Below are 17,099 nucleotides of genomic sequence, written 5' to 3' on the forward strand. Positions count from 1 at the left end.
GATGGATGGGTGTGTAAATGTTTATTTACCTGTGCAGATTCATTCAGCAATCCTGACGATGTTCCCTCAGATTCAGGGTAGGTCAGTTCGGCCCCAAACTCAAACCCAAGTGGGAGGTAACCCGTCATAAAGAAGCTGGAAACGAGAACACAAGAGTACACGCAATCAACTTGGGGAAAAAAAACATTCTCAAGATGTCAGCTTCACTGGGAAGGTTGGCGTTAGTAGCCAGTCCTCTGTTTCCCGAGGAATGTTGGCGAGTTGCCTCCTTGAACTGCTGCGTGCGACAGATTAAAGCCAGCAGCTAGCGTCCGAGAGCTGCCCAGAGATAGCTGCCCAGGGATAGCTGCCCAGAGATAGCTGCCCTGGGATAGCTGCCCAGAGATAGCTGCCCAGAGATAGCTGCCCAGAGATAGCGTCCGATAGCTGCCCAGAGATAGCTGCCCAGGGATAGCTGCCCAGAGATAGCGTCCGATAGCTGCCCAGAGATAGCTGCCCAGAGATAGCTGCCCAGTGATAGCAGCCCAGAGATAGCTGCCCAGGGATAGCTGCCCAGGGATAGCTGCCCAGAGATAGCTGCCCAGAGATAGCGTCCGATAGCTGCCCAGAGATAGCTGCCCAGGGATAGCTGCCCAGGGATAGCTGCCCAGGGATAGCTGCCCAGAGATAGCTGCCCAGGGATAGCTGCCCAGAGATAGCGTCCGATAGCTGCCCAGAGATAGCTGCCCAGGGATAGCTGCCCAGGGATAGCTGCCCAGGGATAGCTGCCCAGAGATAGCTGCCCAGAGATAGCTGCCCAGAGATAGCTGCCCAGGGATAGCTGCCCAGGGATAGCTGCCCAGAGATAGCTGCCCAGAGATAGCTGCCCAGAGATAGCTGCCCAGAGATAGCTGCCCAGAGATAGCGTCCGATTGCTGCCCAGAGATAGCTGCCCAGGGATAGCTGCCCAGGGATAGCTGCCCAGGGATAGCTGCCCAGAGATAGCTGCCCAGAGATAGCTGCCCAGAGATAGCTGCCCAGAGATAGCTGCCCAGGGATAGCTGCCCAGAGATAGCTGCCCAGAGATAGCTGCCCAGAGATAGCTGCCCAGAGATAGCTGCCCAGAGATAGCGTCCGATTGCTGCCCAGAGATAGCTGCCCAGGGATAGCTGCCCAGGGATAGCTGCCCAGGGATAGCTGCCCAGGGATAGCTGCCCAGAGATAGCTGCCCAGTGATAGCTGCCCAGGGATAGCTGCCCAGAGATAGCTGCCCAGAGATAGCTGCCCAGGGATAGCTGCCCAGAGATAGCTGCCCAGAGATAGCTGCCCAGGGATAGCTGCCCAGAGATAGCTGCCCAGGGATAGCTGCCCAGAGATAGCGTCCGATAGCTGCCCAGGGATAGCTGCCCAGGGATAGCTGCCCAGAGATAGCTGCCCAGAGATAGCTGCCCAGGGATAGCTGCCCAGGGATAGCTGCCCAGGGATAGCTGCCCAGAGATAGCGTCCGATAGCTGCCCAGGGATAGCTGCCCAGGGATAGCTGCCCAGGGATAGCTGCCCAGGGATAGCTGCCCAGAGATAGCTGCCCAGAGATAGCTGCCCAGGGATAGCTGCCCAGGGATAGCTGCCCAGGGATAGCTGCCCAGGGATAGCTGCCCAGAGATAGCAGCCCAGGGATAGCTGCCCAGGGATAGCTGCCCAGGGATAGCTGCCCAGGGATAGCTGCCCAGGGATAGCTGCCCAGAGATAGCTGCCCAGAGATAGCTGCCCAGGGATAGCTGCCCAGTGATAGCCATCTCGGTCTGAGACATGTCGGTGTCGGTGTGAGACGCGGTTAGCCATGTCGGTGTCGGTGTGAGATGCGGTTAGCCATGTCGGTGTCTGTGTGAGACGCGGTTGGCCATGTCGGTGTCGGTGTGAGATGCGGTTGGCCATGTCGGTGTCGGTGTGAGATGCGGTTGGCCATGTCGGTGTTGGTGTGAGATGCGGTTAGCCATGTCTGTGTCGGTGTGAGATGCGGTTAGCCATGTCGGTGTCGGTGTGAGATGCGGTTGGCCATGTCGGTGTCGGTGTGAGACGCGGTTAGCCATGTCGGTGTCGGTGTGAGATGCGGTTGGCCATGTCGGTGTCGGTGTGAGACGCGGTTAGCCATGTCGGTGTCGGTGTGAGATGCGGTTAGCCATGTCTGTGTCGGTGTGAGATGCGGTTAGCCATGTCGGTGGGAGACGCGGTTAGCCATGTCGGTGTTGGTGTGAGATGCGGTTGGCCATGTCGGTGTCGGTGTGAGACGCGGTTAGCCATGTCGGTGTCGGTGTGAGATGCGGTTAGCCATGTCTGTGTCGGTGTGAGATGCGGTTAGCCATGTCGGTGTGAGACGCGGTTAGCCATGTCGGTGTCGGTGGGAGACGCGGTTGGCCATGTCGGTGTCGGTGTGAGACGCGGTTGGCCATGTCGGTGTTGGTGTGAGACGCGGTTAGCCATGTCGGTGTGAGATGCGGTTAGCCATGTCGGTGTCGGTGTGAGACGCGGTTAGCCATGTCGGTGTCGGTGTGAGACGCGGTTGGCCATGTCGGTGTCGGTGTGAGACGCGGTTAGCCATGTCGGTGTGAGATGCGGTTAGCCATGTCGGTGTCGGTGTGAGACGCGGTTAGCCATGTCGGTGTGAGATGCGGTTAGCCATGTCGGTGTTGGTGTGAGACGCGGTTAGCCATGTCGGTGTCGGTGTGAGACGCGGTTAGCCATGTTGGTGTGAGATGCGGTTAGCCATGTCGGTGTCGGTGGGAGACGCGGTTGGCCATGTCGGTGTCGGTGTGAGTCGCGGTTGGCCATGTCGGTGTGAGATGCGGTTAGCCATGTCGGTGTCGGTGTGAGATGCGGTTAGCCATGTCGGTGTCGGTGTGAGATGCGGTTAGCCATGTCGGTGTTGGTGTGAGATGCGGTTGGCCATGTCGGTGTTGGTGGGAGACGCGGTTAGCCATGTCGGTGTCGGTGTGAGATGCGGTTAGCCATGTCGGTGTCGGTGTGAGATGCGGTTAGCCATGTCGGTGTCGGTGGGAGACGCGGTTAGCCATGTCGGTGTGAGATGCGGTTAGCCATGTCGGTGTCGGTGTGAGATGCGGTTAGCCATGTCGGTGTCGGTGTGAGATGCGGTTAGCCATGTCGGTGTTGGTGTGAGATGCGGTTGGCCATGTCGGTGTGAGATGCGGTTAGCCATGTCGGTGTCGGTGTGAGACGTGGTTAGCCATGTCGGTGTCGGTGTGAGACGCGGTTAGCCATGTCGGTGTCGGTGTGAGATGCGGTTAGCCATGTCGGTGTCGGTGTGAGATGCGGTTAGCCATGTCGGTGTGAGATGCGGTTAGCCATGTCGGTGTCGGTGTGAGATGCGGTTAGCCATGTCGGTGTCGGTGTGAGATGCGGTTAGCCATGTCGGTGTCGGTGTGAGATGCGGTTGGCCATGTCCGTGTCGGTGTGAGATGCGGTTAGCCATGTCGGTGGGAGACGCGGTTAGCCAGGTCCGTGTCGGTGTGAGATGCGGTTAGCCATGTCGGTGTCGGTGTGAGATGCGGTTAGCCATGTCGGTGTCGGTGTGAGATGCGGTTAGCCATGTCGGTGTCGGTGTGAGATGCGGTTAGCCATGTCGGTGTCGGTGTGAGACGCGGTTAGCCATGTCGGTGTGAGATGCGGTTAGCCATGTCGGTGTCGGTGTGAGACGCGGTTAGCCATGTCGGTGTCGGTGTGAGACGCGGTTGGCCATGTCGGTGTCGGTGTGAGATGCGGTTGGCCATGTCGGTGTCGGTGTGAGATGCGGTTGGCCATGTCGGTGTTGGTGTGAGATGCGGTTAGCCATGTCTGTGTCGGTGTGAGATGCGGTTAGCCATGTCGGTGTCGGTGTGAGATGCGGTTGGCCATGTCGGTGTCGGTGTGAGACGCGGTTAGCCATGTCGGTGTCGGTGTGAGATGCGGTTGGCCATGTCGGTGTCGGTGTGAGACGCGGTTAGCCATGTCGGTGTCGGTGTGAGATGCGGTTAGCCATGTCGGTGTCGGTGTGAGATGCGGTTAGCCATGTCGGTGGGAGACGCGGTTAGCCATGTCGGTGTTGGTGTGAGATGCGGTTGGCCATGTCGGTGTCGGTGTGAGACGCGGTTAGCCATGTCGGTGTCGGTGTGAGATGCGGTTAGCCATGTCTGTGTCGGTGTGAGATGCGGTTAGCCATGTCGGTGTGAGACGCGGTTAGCCATGTCGGTGTCGGTGGGAGACGCGGTTGGCCATGTCGGTGTCGGTGTGAGACGCGGTTGGCCATGTCGGTGTTGGTGTGAGACGCGGTTAGCCATGTCGGTGTGAGATGCGGTTAGCCATGTCGGTGTCGGTGTGAGACGCGGTTAGCCATGTCGGTGTCGGTGTGAGACGCGGTTGGCCATGTCGGTGTCGGTGTGAGACGCGGTTAGCCATGTCGGTGTGAGATGCGGTTAGCCATGTCGGTGTCGGTGTGAGACGCGGTTAGCCATGTCGGTGTGAGATGCGGTTAGCCATGTCGGTGTTGGTGTGAGACGCGGTTAGCCATGTCGGTGTCGGTGTGAGACGCGGTTAGCCATGTTGGTGTGAGATGCGGTTAGCCATGTCGGTGTCGGTGGGAGACGCGGTTGGCCATGTCGGTGTCGGTGTGAGTCGCGGTTGGCCATGTCGGTGTGAGATGCGGTTAGCCATGTCGGTGTCGGTGTGAGATGCGGTTAGCCATGTCGGTGTCGGTGTGAGACGCGGTTAGCCATGTCGGTGTCGGTGTGAGATGCGGTTAGCCATGTCGGTGTTGGTGTGAGATGCGGTTGGCCATGTCGGTGTTGGTGGGAGACGCGGTTAGCCATGTCGGTGTCGGTGTGAGATGCGGTTAGCCATGTCGGTGTCGGTGTGAGATGCGGTTAGCCATGTCGGTGTCGGTGGGAGACGCGGTTAGCCATGTCGGTGTGAGATGCGGTTAGCCATGTCGGTGTCGGTGTGAGATGCGGTTAGCCATGTCGGTGTCGGTGTGAGATGCGGTTAGCCATGTCGGTGTTGGTGTGAGATGCGGTTGGCCATGTCGGTGTGAGATGCGGTTAGCCATGTCGGTGTCGGTGTGAGACGCGGTTAGCCATGTCGGTGTCGGTGTGAGACGCGGTTAGCCATGTCGGTGTCGGTGTGAGATGCGGTTAGCCATGTCGGTGTCGGTGTGAGATGCGGTTAGCCATGTCGGTGTGAGATGCGGTTAGCCATGTCGGTGTCGGTGTGAGATGCGGTTAGCCATGTCGGTGTCGGTGTGAGATGCGGTTAGCCATGTCGGTGTCGGTGTGAGATGCGGTTGGCCATGTCCGTGTCGGTGTGAGATGCGGTTAGCCATGTCGGTGGGAGACGCGGTTAGCCAGGTCCGTGTCGGTGTGAGATGCGGTTAGCCATGTCGGTGTCGGTGTGAGATGCGGTTAGCCATGTCGGTGTCGGTGTGAGATGCGGTTAGCCATGTCGGTGTCGGTGTGAGATGCGGTTAGCCATGTCGGTGTCGGTGTGAGACGCGGTTAGCCATGTCGGTGTGAGATGCGGTTAGCCATGTCGGTGTCGGTGTGAGACGCGGTTAGCCATGTCGGTGTCGGTGTGAGACGCGGTTGGCCATGTCGGTGTCGGTGTGAGATGCGGTTAGCCATGTCGGTGTCGGTGTGAGATGCGGTTGGCCATGTCGGTGTCGGTGTGAGATGCGGTTGGCCATGTCGGTGTCGGTGTGAGATGCGGTTAGCCATGTCGGTGTCGGTGTGAGTCGCGGTTAGCCATGTCGGTGTCGGTGTGAGATGCGGTTGGCCATGTCGGTGTTGGTGTGAGATGCGGTTAGCCATGTCGGTGTCGGTGTGAGACGCGGTTAGCCATGTCGGTGTCGGTGTGAGATGCGGTTGGCCATGTCGGTGTCGGTGTGAGATGCGGTTAGCCATGTCGGTGTCGGTGTGAGACGCGGTTAGCCATGTCGGTGTCGGTGTGAGATGCGGTTGGCCATGTCGGTGTCGGTGTGAGATGCGGTTAGCCATGTCGGTGTCGGTGTGAGACGCGGTTAGCCATGTCGGTGTCGGTGTGAGATGCGGTTGGCCATGTCGGTGTCGGTGTGAGATGCGGTTAGCCATGTCGGTGTTGGTGTGAGATGCGGTTAGCCAGGTCGGTGTGAGATGCGGTTAGCCATGTCGGTGTCGGTGTGAGATGCGGTTAGCCAGGTCGGTGTGAGATGCGGTTAGCCATGTCGGTGTGAGATGCGGTTGGCCAGGTCGGTGTCGGTGTGAGACGCGGTTGGCCATGTCCGTGTCGGTGTGAGACGCGGTTAGCCATGTTGGTGTGAGACGCGGTTGGCCATGTCGGTGTCGGTGTGAGACGCGGTTAGCCATGTCGGTGTGAGATGCGGTTAGCCATGTCGGTGTCGGTGTGAGATGCGGTTAGCCATGTCGGTGTCGGTGTGAGATGCGGTTAGCCATGTCGGTGTGAGATGCGGTTAGCCATGTCGGTGTCGGTGTGAGATGCGGTTGGCCATGTCGGTGTCGGTGTGAGACGCGGTTAGCCATGTCGGTGTCGGTGTGAGATGCGGTTAGCCATGTCGGTGTGAGATGCGGTTAGCCATGTCGGTGTCGGTGTGAGATGCGGTTAGCCATGTCGGTGTCGGTGTGAGACGCGGTTAGCCATGTCGGTGTCGGTGTGAGACGCGGTTGGCCATGTCGGTGTTGGTGTGAGACGCGGTTAGCCATGTCGGTGTCGGTGTGAGATGCGGTTGGCCATGTCGGTGTCGGTGTGAGACGCGGTTAGCCATGTCGGTGTCGGTGTGAGACGCGGTTGGCCATGTCGGTGTCGGTGTGAGACGCGGTTAGCCATGTCGGTGTGAGATGCGGTTGGCCATGTCGGTGTCGGTGTGAGACGCGGTTAGCCATGTCGGTGTGAGACGCGGTTGGCCATGTCGGTGTCGGTGTGAGACGCGGTTGGCCATGTCGGTGTGAGATGCGGTTGGCCATGTCGGTGTCGGTGTGAGATGCGGTTAGCCATGTCGGTGTGAGATGCGGTTAGCCATGTCGGTGTCGGTGTGAGACGCGGTTAGCCATGTCGGTGTCGGTGTGAGACGCGGTTGGCCATGTCGGTGTCGGTGTGAGATGCGGTTAGCCATGTCGGTGTCGGTGTGAGATGCGGTTAGCCATGTCGGTGTCGGTGGGAGATGCGGTTAGCCATGTCGGTGTCGGTGTGAGATGCGGTTAGCCATGTCGGTGTGAGATGCGGTTAGCCATGTCGGTGTCGGTGTGAGATGCGGTTAGCCATGTCGGTGTCGGTGGGAGACGCGGTTAGCCATGTCTGTGTCGGTGGGAGACGCGGTTAGCCATGTCGGTGTCGGTGTGAGACGCGGTTAGCCATGTCGGTGTGTGACGCGGTTAGCCATGTCGGTGTCGGTGTGTGACGCGGTTAGCCATGTCGGTGTCGGTGTGAGACGCGGTTAGCCATGTCGGTGTCGGTGTGAGATGCGGTTAGCCATGTCGGTGTCGGTGTGAGATGCGGTTAGCCATGTCGGTGTGAGATGCGGTTAGCCATGTCGGTGTCGGTGTGAGACGCGGTTAGCCATGTCGGTGTCGGTGTGAGATGCGGTTAGCCATGTCGGTGTCGGTGTGAGATGCGGTTAGCCATGTCGGTGGGAGACGCGGTTAGCCATGTCGGTGTCGGTGTGAGATGCGGTTGGCCATGTCGGTGTCGGTGTGAGATGCGGTTAGCCATGTCGGTGTCCGTGTGAGACGTGGTTAGCCATGTCGGTGTTGGTGTGAGACGCGGTTAGCCATGTCGGTGTTGGTGTGAGATGCGGTTAGCCATGTCGGTGTTGGTGGGAGATGCGGTTAGCCATGTCGGTGTCGGTGTGAGACGCGGTTGGCCATGTCGGTGTCGGTGGGAGACGCGGTTAGCCATGTCGGTGTCGGTGTGAGATGCGGTTAGCCATGTCGGTGTGAGACGCGGTTAGCCATGTCGGTGTGAGATGCGGTTAGCCATGTCGGTGTCGGTGGGAGACGCGGTTAGCCATGTCGGTGTCGGTGTGAGATGCGGTTAGCCATGTCGGTGTCGGTGGGAGACGCGGTTAGCCATGTCGGTGTCGGTGTGAGATGCGGTTGGCCATGTCGGTGTCGGTGTGAGATGCGGTTAGCCATGTCGGTGTCGGTGTGAGATGCGGTTAGCCATGTCGGTGTGAGACGCGGTTAGCCATGTCTGTGTCGGTGTGAGACGCGGTTAGCCATGTCGGTGTCGGTGTGAGACGCGGTTAGCCATGTCGGTGTCGGTGGGAGACGCGGTTAGCCATGTCAGTGTCGGTGTGAGATGCGGTTAGCCATGTCGGTGTCGGTGTGAGATGCGGTTAGCCATGTCGGTGTCGGTGTGAGATGCGGTTGGCCATGTCGGTGTCGGTGTGAGACGCGGTTGGCCATGTCGGTGTCGGTGTGAGATGCGGTTAGCCATGTCGGTGTCGGTGGGAGACGCGGTTAGCCATGTCGGTGTCGGTGTGAGACGCGGTTGGCCATGTCGGTGTCGGTGTGAGATGCGGTTAGCCATGTCGGTGTCGGTGTGAGATGCGGTTAGCCATGTCGGTGTCGGTGTGAGACGCGGTTAGCCATGTCGGTGGGAGACGCGGTTAGCCATGTCGGTGTCGGTGTGAGACGCGGTTGGCCATGTCGGTGTCGGTGTGAGACGCGGTTGGCCATGTCGGTGTCGGTGTGAGATGCGGTTAGCCATGTCGGTGTTGGTGTGAGATGCGGTTAGCCATGTCGGTGTGAGACGCGGTTGGCCATGTCTGTGTCGGTGTGAGACGCGGTTAGCCATGTCGGTGTGAGACGCGGTTGGCCATGTCGGTGTCGGTGGGAGACGCGGTTAGCCATGTCGGTGTCGGTGTGAGACGCGGTTAGCCATGTCGGTGTCGGTGTGAGACGCGGTTAGCCATGTCGGTGTCGGTGTGAGACGCGGTTAGCCATGTCAGTGTCGGTGTGAGATGCGGTTAGCCATGTCGGTGTCGGTGTGAGACGCGGTTAGCCATGTCAGTGTCGGTGTGAGATGCGGTTAGCCATGTCGGTGTTGGTGTGAGATGCGGTTAGCCATGTCGGTGTGAGATGCGGTTAGCCATGTCGGTGTTGGTGGGAGACGCGGTTAGCCATGTCGGTGTTGGTGTGAGATGCGGTTAGCCATGTCGGTGTTGGTGTGAGATGCGGTTAGCCATGTCGGTGTTGGTGTGAGATGCGGTTAGCCATGCCGGTGTGAGATGCGGTTAGCCATGTCGGTGTCGGTGTGAGACGCGGTTGGCCATGTCGGTGTCGGTGTGAGACGCGGTTAGCCATGTCGGTGTCGGTGTGAGACGCGGTTAGCCATGTCGGTGTCGGTGTGAGACGCGGTTAGCCATGTCAGTGTCGGTGTGAGATGCGGTTAGCCATGTCTGTGTCGGTGTGAGATGCGGTTAGCCATGTCGGTGTCGGTGTGAGATGCGGTTAGCCATGTCGGTGTGAGACGCGGTTAGCCATGTCGGTGTCGGTGTGAGATGCGGTTAGCCATGTCGGTGTCGGTGTGAGACGCGGTTACCCATGTCGGTGTCGGTGTGAGACGCGGTTAGCCATGTCGGTGTCGGTGTGAGACGCGGTTACCCATGTCGGTGTCGGTGGGAGACGCGGTTAGCCATGTCGGTGTCGGTGTGAGACGCGGTTAGCCATGTCGGTGTCGGTGTGAGATGCGGTTAGCCATGTCGGTGTTGGTGTGAGATGCGGTTAGCCATGTCGGTGTCGGTGTGAGATGCGGTTAGCCATGTCGGTGTGAGACGCGGTTGGCCATGTCGGTGTCGGTGTGAGATGCGGTTAGCCATGTCGGTGTGAGACGCGGTTAGCCATGTCGGTGTCGGTGTGAGATGCGGTTGGCCATGTCGGTGTCGGTGTGAGACGCGGTTGGCCATGTCGGTGTCGGTGTGAGACGCGGTTAGCCATGTCGGTGTCGGTGTGAGACGCGGTTAGCCATGTCGGTGTCGGTGTGAGATGCGGTTGGCCATGTCGGTGTTGGTGTGAGACGCGGTTAGCCATGTCGGTGTTGGTGTGAGACGCGGTTGGCCATGTCTGTGTCGGTGTGAGATGCGGTTAGCCATGTCGGTGTCGGTGTGAGACGCGGTTAGCCATGTCGGTGTCGGTGTGAGACGCGGTTGGCCATGTCGGTGTTGGTGTGAGACGCGGTTAGCCATGTCGGTGTTGGTGTGAGACGCGGTTGGCCATGTCTGTGTCGGTGTGAGACGCGGTTGGCCATGTCGGTGTTGGTGTGAGACGCGGTTAGCCATGTCGGTGTTGGTGTGAGACGCGGTTGGCCATGTCGGTGTTGGTGTGAGACGCGGTTAGCCATGTCGGTGTTGGTGTGAGACGCGGTTGGCCATGTCTGTGTCGGTGTGAGACGCGGTTGGCCATGTCGGTGTCGGTGGGAGACGCGGTTAGCCATGTCGGTGTCGGTGTGAGACGCGGTTGGCCATGTCGGTGTCGGTGTGAGACGCGGTTGGCCATGTCGGTGTCGGTGTGAGATGCGGTTAGCCATGTCGGTGTTGGTGTGAGACGCGGTTAGCCATGTCGGTGTCGGTGTGAGACGCGGTTAGCCATGTCGGTGTCGGTGTGAGATGCGGTTAGCCATGTCGGTGTCGGTGTGAGATGCGGTTAGCCATGTCGGTGTGAGATGCGGTTAGCCATGTCGGTGTCGGTGTGAGACGCGGTTAGCCATGTCTGTGTCGGTGTGAGATGCGGTTAGCCATGTCGGTGTCGGTGTGAGACGCGGTTGGCCATGTCGGTGTCGGTGTGAGACGCGGTTAGCCATGTCTGTGTCGGTGGGAGACGTGGTTGGCCATGAAGGAACAAGATGGATAGGATACACCTTCTACCAGAAAGGAGGGGCTAACAGTGACCCTCATGTCCATGGAGTTAGTTTGAAAACTGGAATAGGGCCTTGGATGGACGCCAGAACTCCTCAATTCCACAAGTGAAGAACGACCTCCAGCTGAGCTGCAATCAAAATGCCAACAGCATCAGCAGGTCTGCCCGAACCCTTCACTGCAATCTAGATGTTGAGGAAAAGTTGCATTCTGACCTTTGCTGAAGTCCAGACTAGAATCCCAAAAGAAGAAGAGATGATCGTATTGGGGTCTTTCATGCCAGGATTGGCTGATTTGTTGAGCAGAACCATTGGGGAAAACGGGTGGGAAATGCCAATGTAAATGCTGACAAAGTGTGTTCAGCTTGACCTCAGTATAACAAACACCATCTTCCACCACAAGGACAAGTACAATGGAGGCTTCCTACATCAAAGCTCCTCCTGGATGATGTCATTGTTCAAGTCAGCAATCTAATCGATGTCTGTGTCACTCGATTGATCCGGCAAGGAGCTGGTGTCCGCTGGACAGATGATAGATTGTTCGATTGGTGATGGACATCTATCGAGCATAAAGGCATTGTAACACCGTAAGGTCCAAGACGAAGAAGATCAACGTCTCCGTCCTGAAGCAGTCCGAACGAAGAGAGAAATTTCCACTGCACCTTACAACCAATTTGACAATCTTCACGTATCCAACTCAATTCCAGAACAGTGACAACAAATAAAGTCACTGCGCCAGACTCCTGTGTCCAGACCATTGGATACGAACATCGTTGTCACCAGGACTGGTCGATGAAAACAATGCTGAAAGATGTGACCTCCTCAATCAAAAGCAAAGAGTCTTCTTTGCCCGGCAGAATAACCCACGGTCGGAAGTCAAGAAAACAGAATTCCAACAGCTCAAAACTGAGGCCCAAAGAGGAATCTGAAAGATAAAGGATGTGGTGGGAGGTGGGAGAGATCCAGAAATGTGCTGACCATCAGGACATGTGAAGCTTTTCACAAGCCACCAGGTCTATCTGTGGACCAATGGGAAATGGAGAAAACTCCCTCTGTTCACAGTCTGCTGTCTCCTTTCTTGGGAATAACAATGCCATTTGCCAAAGCCAGAACAACATTCTGAAAACTCCTTAAGCATCAACCCACAGTGGCAGCTGTAGAATCCTTGGGTGCCGCCTGGCGGAATCCCTGTGAGTTGGTTAGATCGCTGGAGAGGCCAAGTTCGGGATCTGTGCCGGATCGGTTTGTGGCCCTGGAGGAGTCAATACCTCAGGGGCAGGAACCAACAATCAAACCCCTGGAGTTTGGCAGCAGGACAGCGACCAGAGGGTGGGTGTGTGGATCGGGTGGGGGTGGGGTGGGGCAGGTGTACCTGAGCCAGGTCCCATGTTCCCGGCAGGGGTCTGGTGCTTGGGCCCAGGGCCTCTGCTGTGGCTGGGGGCAGGGGGTTTGCAGGGCAGGGCCCCAAGCTCACTGGCTGGCACCCTGAGAGAAGGCAGGAAACGTAAGGGTGGGGGAGGCTTGGGGACTCGAGGTTCCCGGGGTGGAAGCTGTAACTGACTGTCGGTCTCTCACCCACTCCAATTCTTCACACAGCTCACATTCCGGAATGAATCGCAGTCCCCGTATCAGCTACCTTTGCGATATCGGTGCCAGTCCAGGTTGCCAGAGGCTGGAGAAGCAGCATTAACACAGGCTGGAGTGCAGTACCCCACCCCACACCGCGAGGGCCCGGCTGCCCATCAGGCCAGAGGGGGAGGACCACCATCGCCCAGGGTGTACAGGGGTCATAGAATGTACAGTGCAGAAAGAGGCCATTCGGCCCATCGAGTCGGCACCAGCCCATGGAAAGAGCAACCTACTTAAGCCCACACCTCCACCCTATACCCATAACCCCACCTAACCTTTTGGACACTTAGGGGCAATTTAGCATGGCCAACCCACCTAACCCTGTAGGTCTTTGGACTGTGGGAGGAAACCGGAGCACCCGGAGGAAACCCACGCAGACACGGGGAGAACGTGCAGACTCCGTACAGACAGCGACCCAGCCGGGAATCGAACCTGGGACCCTGAAGCTGTGAAGTGAAGGTGCTAACCACTGTGCCACCCTGGGTTGCTGGTTGTTTAAGAAGATGTCAGACAGCGCGTGCTGCAGGAGGCTCCGTCTCAACAAGGAGACGGTGCGACGCCTGGGTCGTGTCCCAGCACAGCTCACGCAACAATTTTCTCTTATTTACTCCATCATAACCATTCATGATTTGGAATAAAATCTCGTATTAGCCTAAAGAGAACAAGCCTGGTTTCTCTCGTCTCTTCACATAAACGCACCCCCTCATTCCCGGAACCTCTCCAAGGCCACAGCATCCTGTCCAAAGTGAGGAACCAACAACTGAACACAAAACTCCAGCTGGGATCAACCTGTGATTTATAGAGATTTAGCAAAAGCTCTTTGATTTTGTATTGTATTGCTCTGTATTCATCTATAATCCAACAGAGTAAAGATATTGCTGCTACTTACCCCAATAGCCCAGCAGTCAGAAAGACAACCCACAGGTGACCCAGGTTAAGCGTGAACGTAAAGGCCACCATCCCTGCAAAGGCCAAGAAGTAAACAACCAATGTGGTCTGTCTAAAAGAAAAGGGAAAGCAGTTTAAGAGAATTGCTGTTGTATTGCTAAACATCTTTAACAACAGTGCGTTAATACCAATCATCTGTCATTTTCCATGGGTAAAAGACATGAAATGAAATGAAAATCGCTTGTCACAAGCAGGCTTCAAATGAAGTTACTGTGAAAAGCCCCTAGTCGCCACATTCCGGTGCCTGTTCGGGGAGGTTGGTATGGGCCGTTCTCACCCATCCTCTGCTGGCCTCCTGAAAGACTCATTTGAGACAGGAGGTACAGAAGATGAAGCAGTGGGCACAAAGTGGGCTGGATCTGCTCTGTCAAATGGCCAGTTCATTTTATTACTCTCAAATATAAACTGCAATTGAGTTTCTCTGTCCTCCCCTTTGGCAGTACCCATCAGAAGTAGTAGTTAGCCCTGAAGGAAACTGTCATCAGCAATATTATCATCAAGTAAATGAACATTAATGCCGATATCCTCAGTTCATATTAGACACACAAACTACCCTACACCAAACACAACCGTTAGAGAAGCACACTCGCCCAGCACAGCCAGTCTAACACACAAAGCTTGGTTTCTGCTCACTCTGACTTCACACAGCCCGACAGCCTCACGGTTGTACAGAGCAGGAGATGCTTGTTTTTAATATCTGGGGCAGGATTATCAAATGGTGGCTGAGGTCTCAAACTCAACTTTTCGAAGGAAATCCCTGAGCAAGTTGTTAACGGCATTACCATAGTTTTCTTGCACGGAAGCATTAGGCAGCCTGGTGATGTACCAAGGCACTGCTCCCTGGGTAGGTTCATGCACTGTGATTCTCCACACGCAGAATTCCTGATCTCAGCCAGGCACCAATGGCACCGAGTGGCAAGGAGGGGAAAATCAGGGAAGTCAAATCGGGCTGCTCTTGTCCCACTAGCCGGCGGTTACAAAATGGATGGGACTGTTCTAACAATAAATAATAATCTGTGTTACACCGAGTCCCAGGGCACGGGACTCAATTAACCACAGGAAACATTGCACAGGCCAGGATGGAGGCTTCTTTGTACAACCTCTCTCAGCCAAAGGGTGGTGGAAAGGAGAAGAAAGGGAGGCCTAAGAAGGGAAAAAAACAAAAATAAATGTAATTGAGCTGTTCCCATCAGGTTAGGCAAGCAGTCATTCCCTGCCACAGCTCCTGTCACAGTGAGGAAGTGGTCACCCTCACACAGCAACACTCCATAACTGAGTGAGCATGTGGTATATATCCTACTGTACTCAGCAGCTTCCTCCACAAGGGAATGATGTCAGTCAACACTATCCCCAACACCCCACCACCCCCTCCCCACACCATTACAGCAGGTGTTGAGCCAACCCCCACCAGACTGGGCAAGTTCCTCAGCACCCAGAATGCACGCTGTTTGCACCATTATAGCTGATTACACAGCTGCCCCGGGGGGATCATGATGCTGCCAATCCTGTTAAACTGAGGATGCGGAAAACACTTCAAAGCTAAGCATTAGTGGCACACTCAGCAAAATAAACAGACATCTTTACGTAAATTTAAACAATAGATGCTACCCAATGAAGCAAATTTTCATTTTATGAACTGCCTGCGTTGAAACCTCCATTAAACCAAAACTCCAATTGTTACTCATCAGAGTATTGTAGAGATTAACTCAAAACTAATTAATAAATGAGTGTGGCAAAGCAGCACATCTTCATCGGTGTACATAGTAAACAGGAGCATCACAGTTAAAACATCTTTAAATTGAGTTAAGCTCAGTCGGTAAATGCTCCACCACAATGGGCAAATAACAGAATGGTCCAGCGGAGAATCTGTGCTGACGCTGATCTTGTGAATATGATCTTCAACAGTCCAGGTAGGGAGGCTCCAAACTCAATCCTATTCTGTATTAAATTAGCTGATCTCAACTGTGGGAGGGAACAGGAACCAGGCTGGACTCAGAATCCCCAGGCTGGGGGTAGGGGAGGTGGGGAAAAGTAACAGTTATGAATCTAACGGCGATGCAGAGACCCATTAAAGGATAGAGATTTGGGTATTAGTCGAGGACTGGGTCTGGATTCTCTGTGAGACATGTGTTTTTCCTGATGCACTGCTAAAATTGTGCCAACACTCACAATCCAGCAAATATAGAAATGGATGAAGATGGCTGTGAGTGACTGGTTCCTGGGGGAATGGGGTTCAACAGAGACAGAATCCTCAGAGAGGAGCAATAATTCTCTGAATTGTTAACTTGAATATCGCTTGAATATTTTATTGAATAAATGGGTGCTGAAGAAATTGAACCACAGTTTATTCATAGTTTGGGGATTTAAACCATAGACTGATGATGGCAAAGTATTATTTCATAACATCTCCAATAATTTAATCCAATTACTCATAGACGCAATTACCCTTTTTACTAATTGTTCACCATCTGGGGGATACTGGTTTCCATTAACACACTTCTGAAAATATTAATAGAATGATTGTATCAAAATTAAGGTGATCTGAATTCAATAGAAGTACAGTGTAATTAGTGGCTAGTGTAAAGATTCATTAACACCATCAACATTCCAAACTGTCTGATAACAGAACCTGGGGCTGGATTCTCCACACCCCGAAGGCAAAACCGCGTCCGGCGCCGCGGCGGAGAATCCACGCATGGAACCGGGACCAGCGGCGGTTCACCAGCCCCTGGAAAGTGGTCGGGGTGGTCCTGCCGGCCGGGATGCTAGTGTGGTGGCTGCAATTCAGTCCGCGGCCCACATGGGCGATCGGAATGCGGGGGTGGCGATCGGAGGGCGGGGGGGGCGATCGGAGGGCAGGGGGGGGCGATCGGAGGGCAGGGGGGGCGATCGGAGGGCAGGGGGGGCGATCGGAGGGCGGGGGGGCGATCGGAGGGCAGGGGGGCGATCGGAGGGCAGGGGGGGCGATCGGAGGGCGGGGGGGGTGATCGGAGGGCAGGGGGGGCGATCGGAGGGCAGGGGGGGCGATCGGAGGGCAGGGGGGGCGATCGGAGGGCAGGGGGGGCGATCGGAGGGCGGGGGGGCGATCGGAGGGCAGGGGGGCGATCGGAGGGCGGGGGGGGATCGGAGGGCAGGGGGGCGATCGGAGGGCGGGGGGGGGCGATCGGAGGGCGGGGGGGCGATCGGAGGGCGGGGGGGGCGATCGGAGGGCAGGGGGGGCGATCGGAGGGCAGGGGGGGCGATCGGAGGGCAGGGGGGGGCGATCGGAGGGCAGGGGGGCGATCGGAGGGCGGGGGGGCGATCGGAGGGCAGGGGGGGCGATCGGAGGGCAGGGGGGGGTGCCGATCGGAGGGCAGGGGGGGGCGATCGGAGGGCAGGGGGGCGATCGGAGGGCAGGGGGGGGCGATCGGAGGGCAGGGGGGGCGATCGGAGGGCAGGGGGGGGCGATCGTGAGGGCGGGGGGGCGATCGGGAGGGCGGGGGGGGCGATCGGAGGGCAGGGGGGGCGATCGGAGGGCGGGGGGGCGATCGGAGGGCAGGGGGGGGGCACGATCGGAGGGCGGGGGGGCGATCGGAGGGCGGTGGGGGCGATCGGAGGGCGGGGGGCGATGAGGGCGGGGGCGGGATCGGAGGGCAGGGGGGGCGATCGGAGGGC

At 57.0% G+C, this 17,099-nt stretch overlaps 1 protein-coding gene across 1 annotated transcript in view; it reads right to left on the bottom strand.

Moving 5' to 3' along the window:
* Nucleotides 1-17,099, bottom strand: part of LOC119962483 (feline leukemia virus subgroup C receptor-related protein 1-like) — a 104,930-nt gene continuing 87,831 nt past the window's right edge. The window contains exons 9-10 of the mRNA XM_038790427.1: nucleotides 13,387-13,497; nucleotides 1-135 (exon numbers count right to left, since the gene is read on the bottom strand). Coding sequence (XP_038646355.1) covers nucleotides 13,432-13,497 — 66 coding nt within the window. The 3' untranslated portion in view covers nucleotides 1-135; nucleotides 13,387-13,431. The remainder of the gene's footprint in view (nucleotides 136-13,386; nucleotides 13,498-17,099) is intronic.

Source organism: Scyliorhinus canicula, chromosome 2 (genome assembly GCF_902713615.1).
Source record: "Scyliorhinus canicula chromosome 2, sScyCan1.1, whole genome shotgun sequence".
In the NCBI taxonomy this organism is placed as follows: Eukaryota; Metazoa; Chordata; class Chondrichthyes; order Carcharhiniformes; family Scyliorhinidae; genus Scyliorhinus; species Scyliorhinus canicula.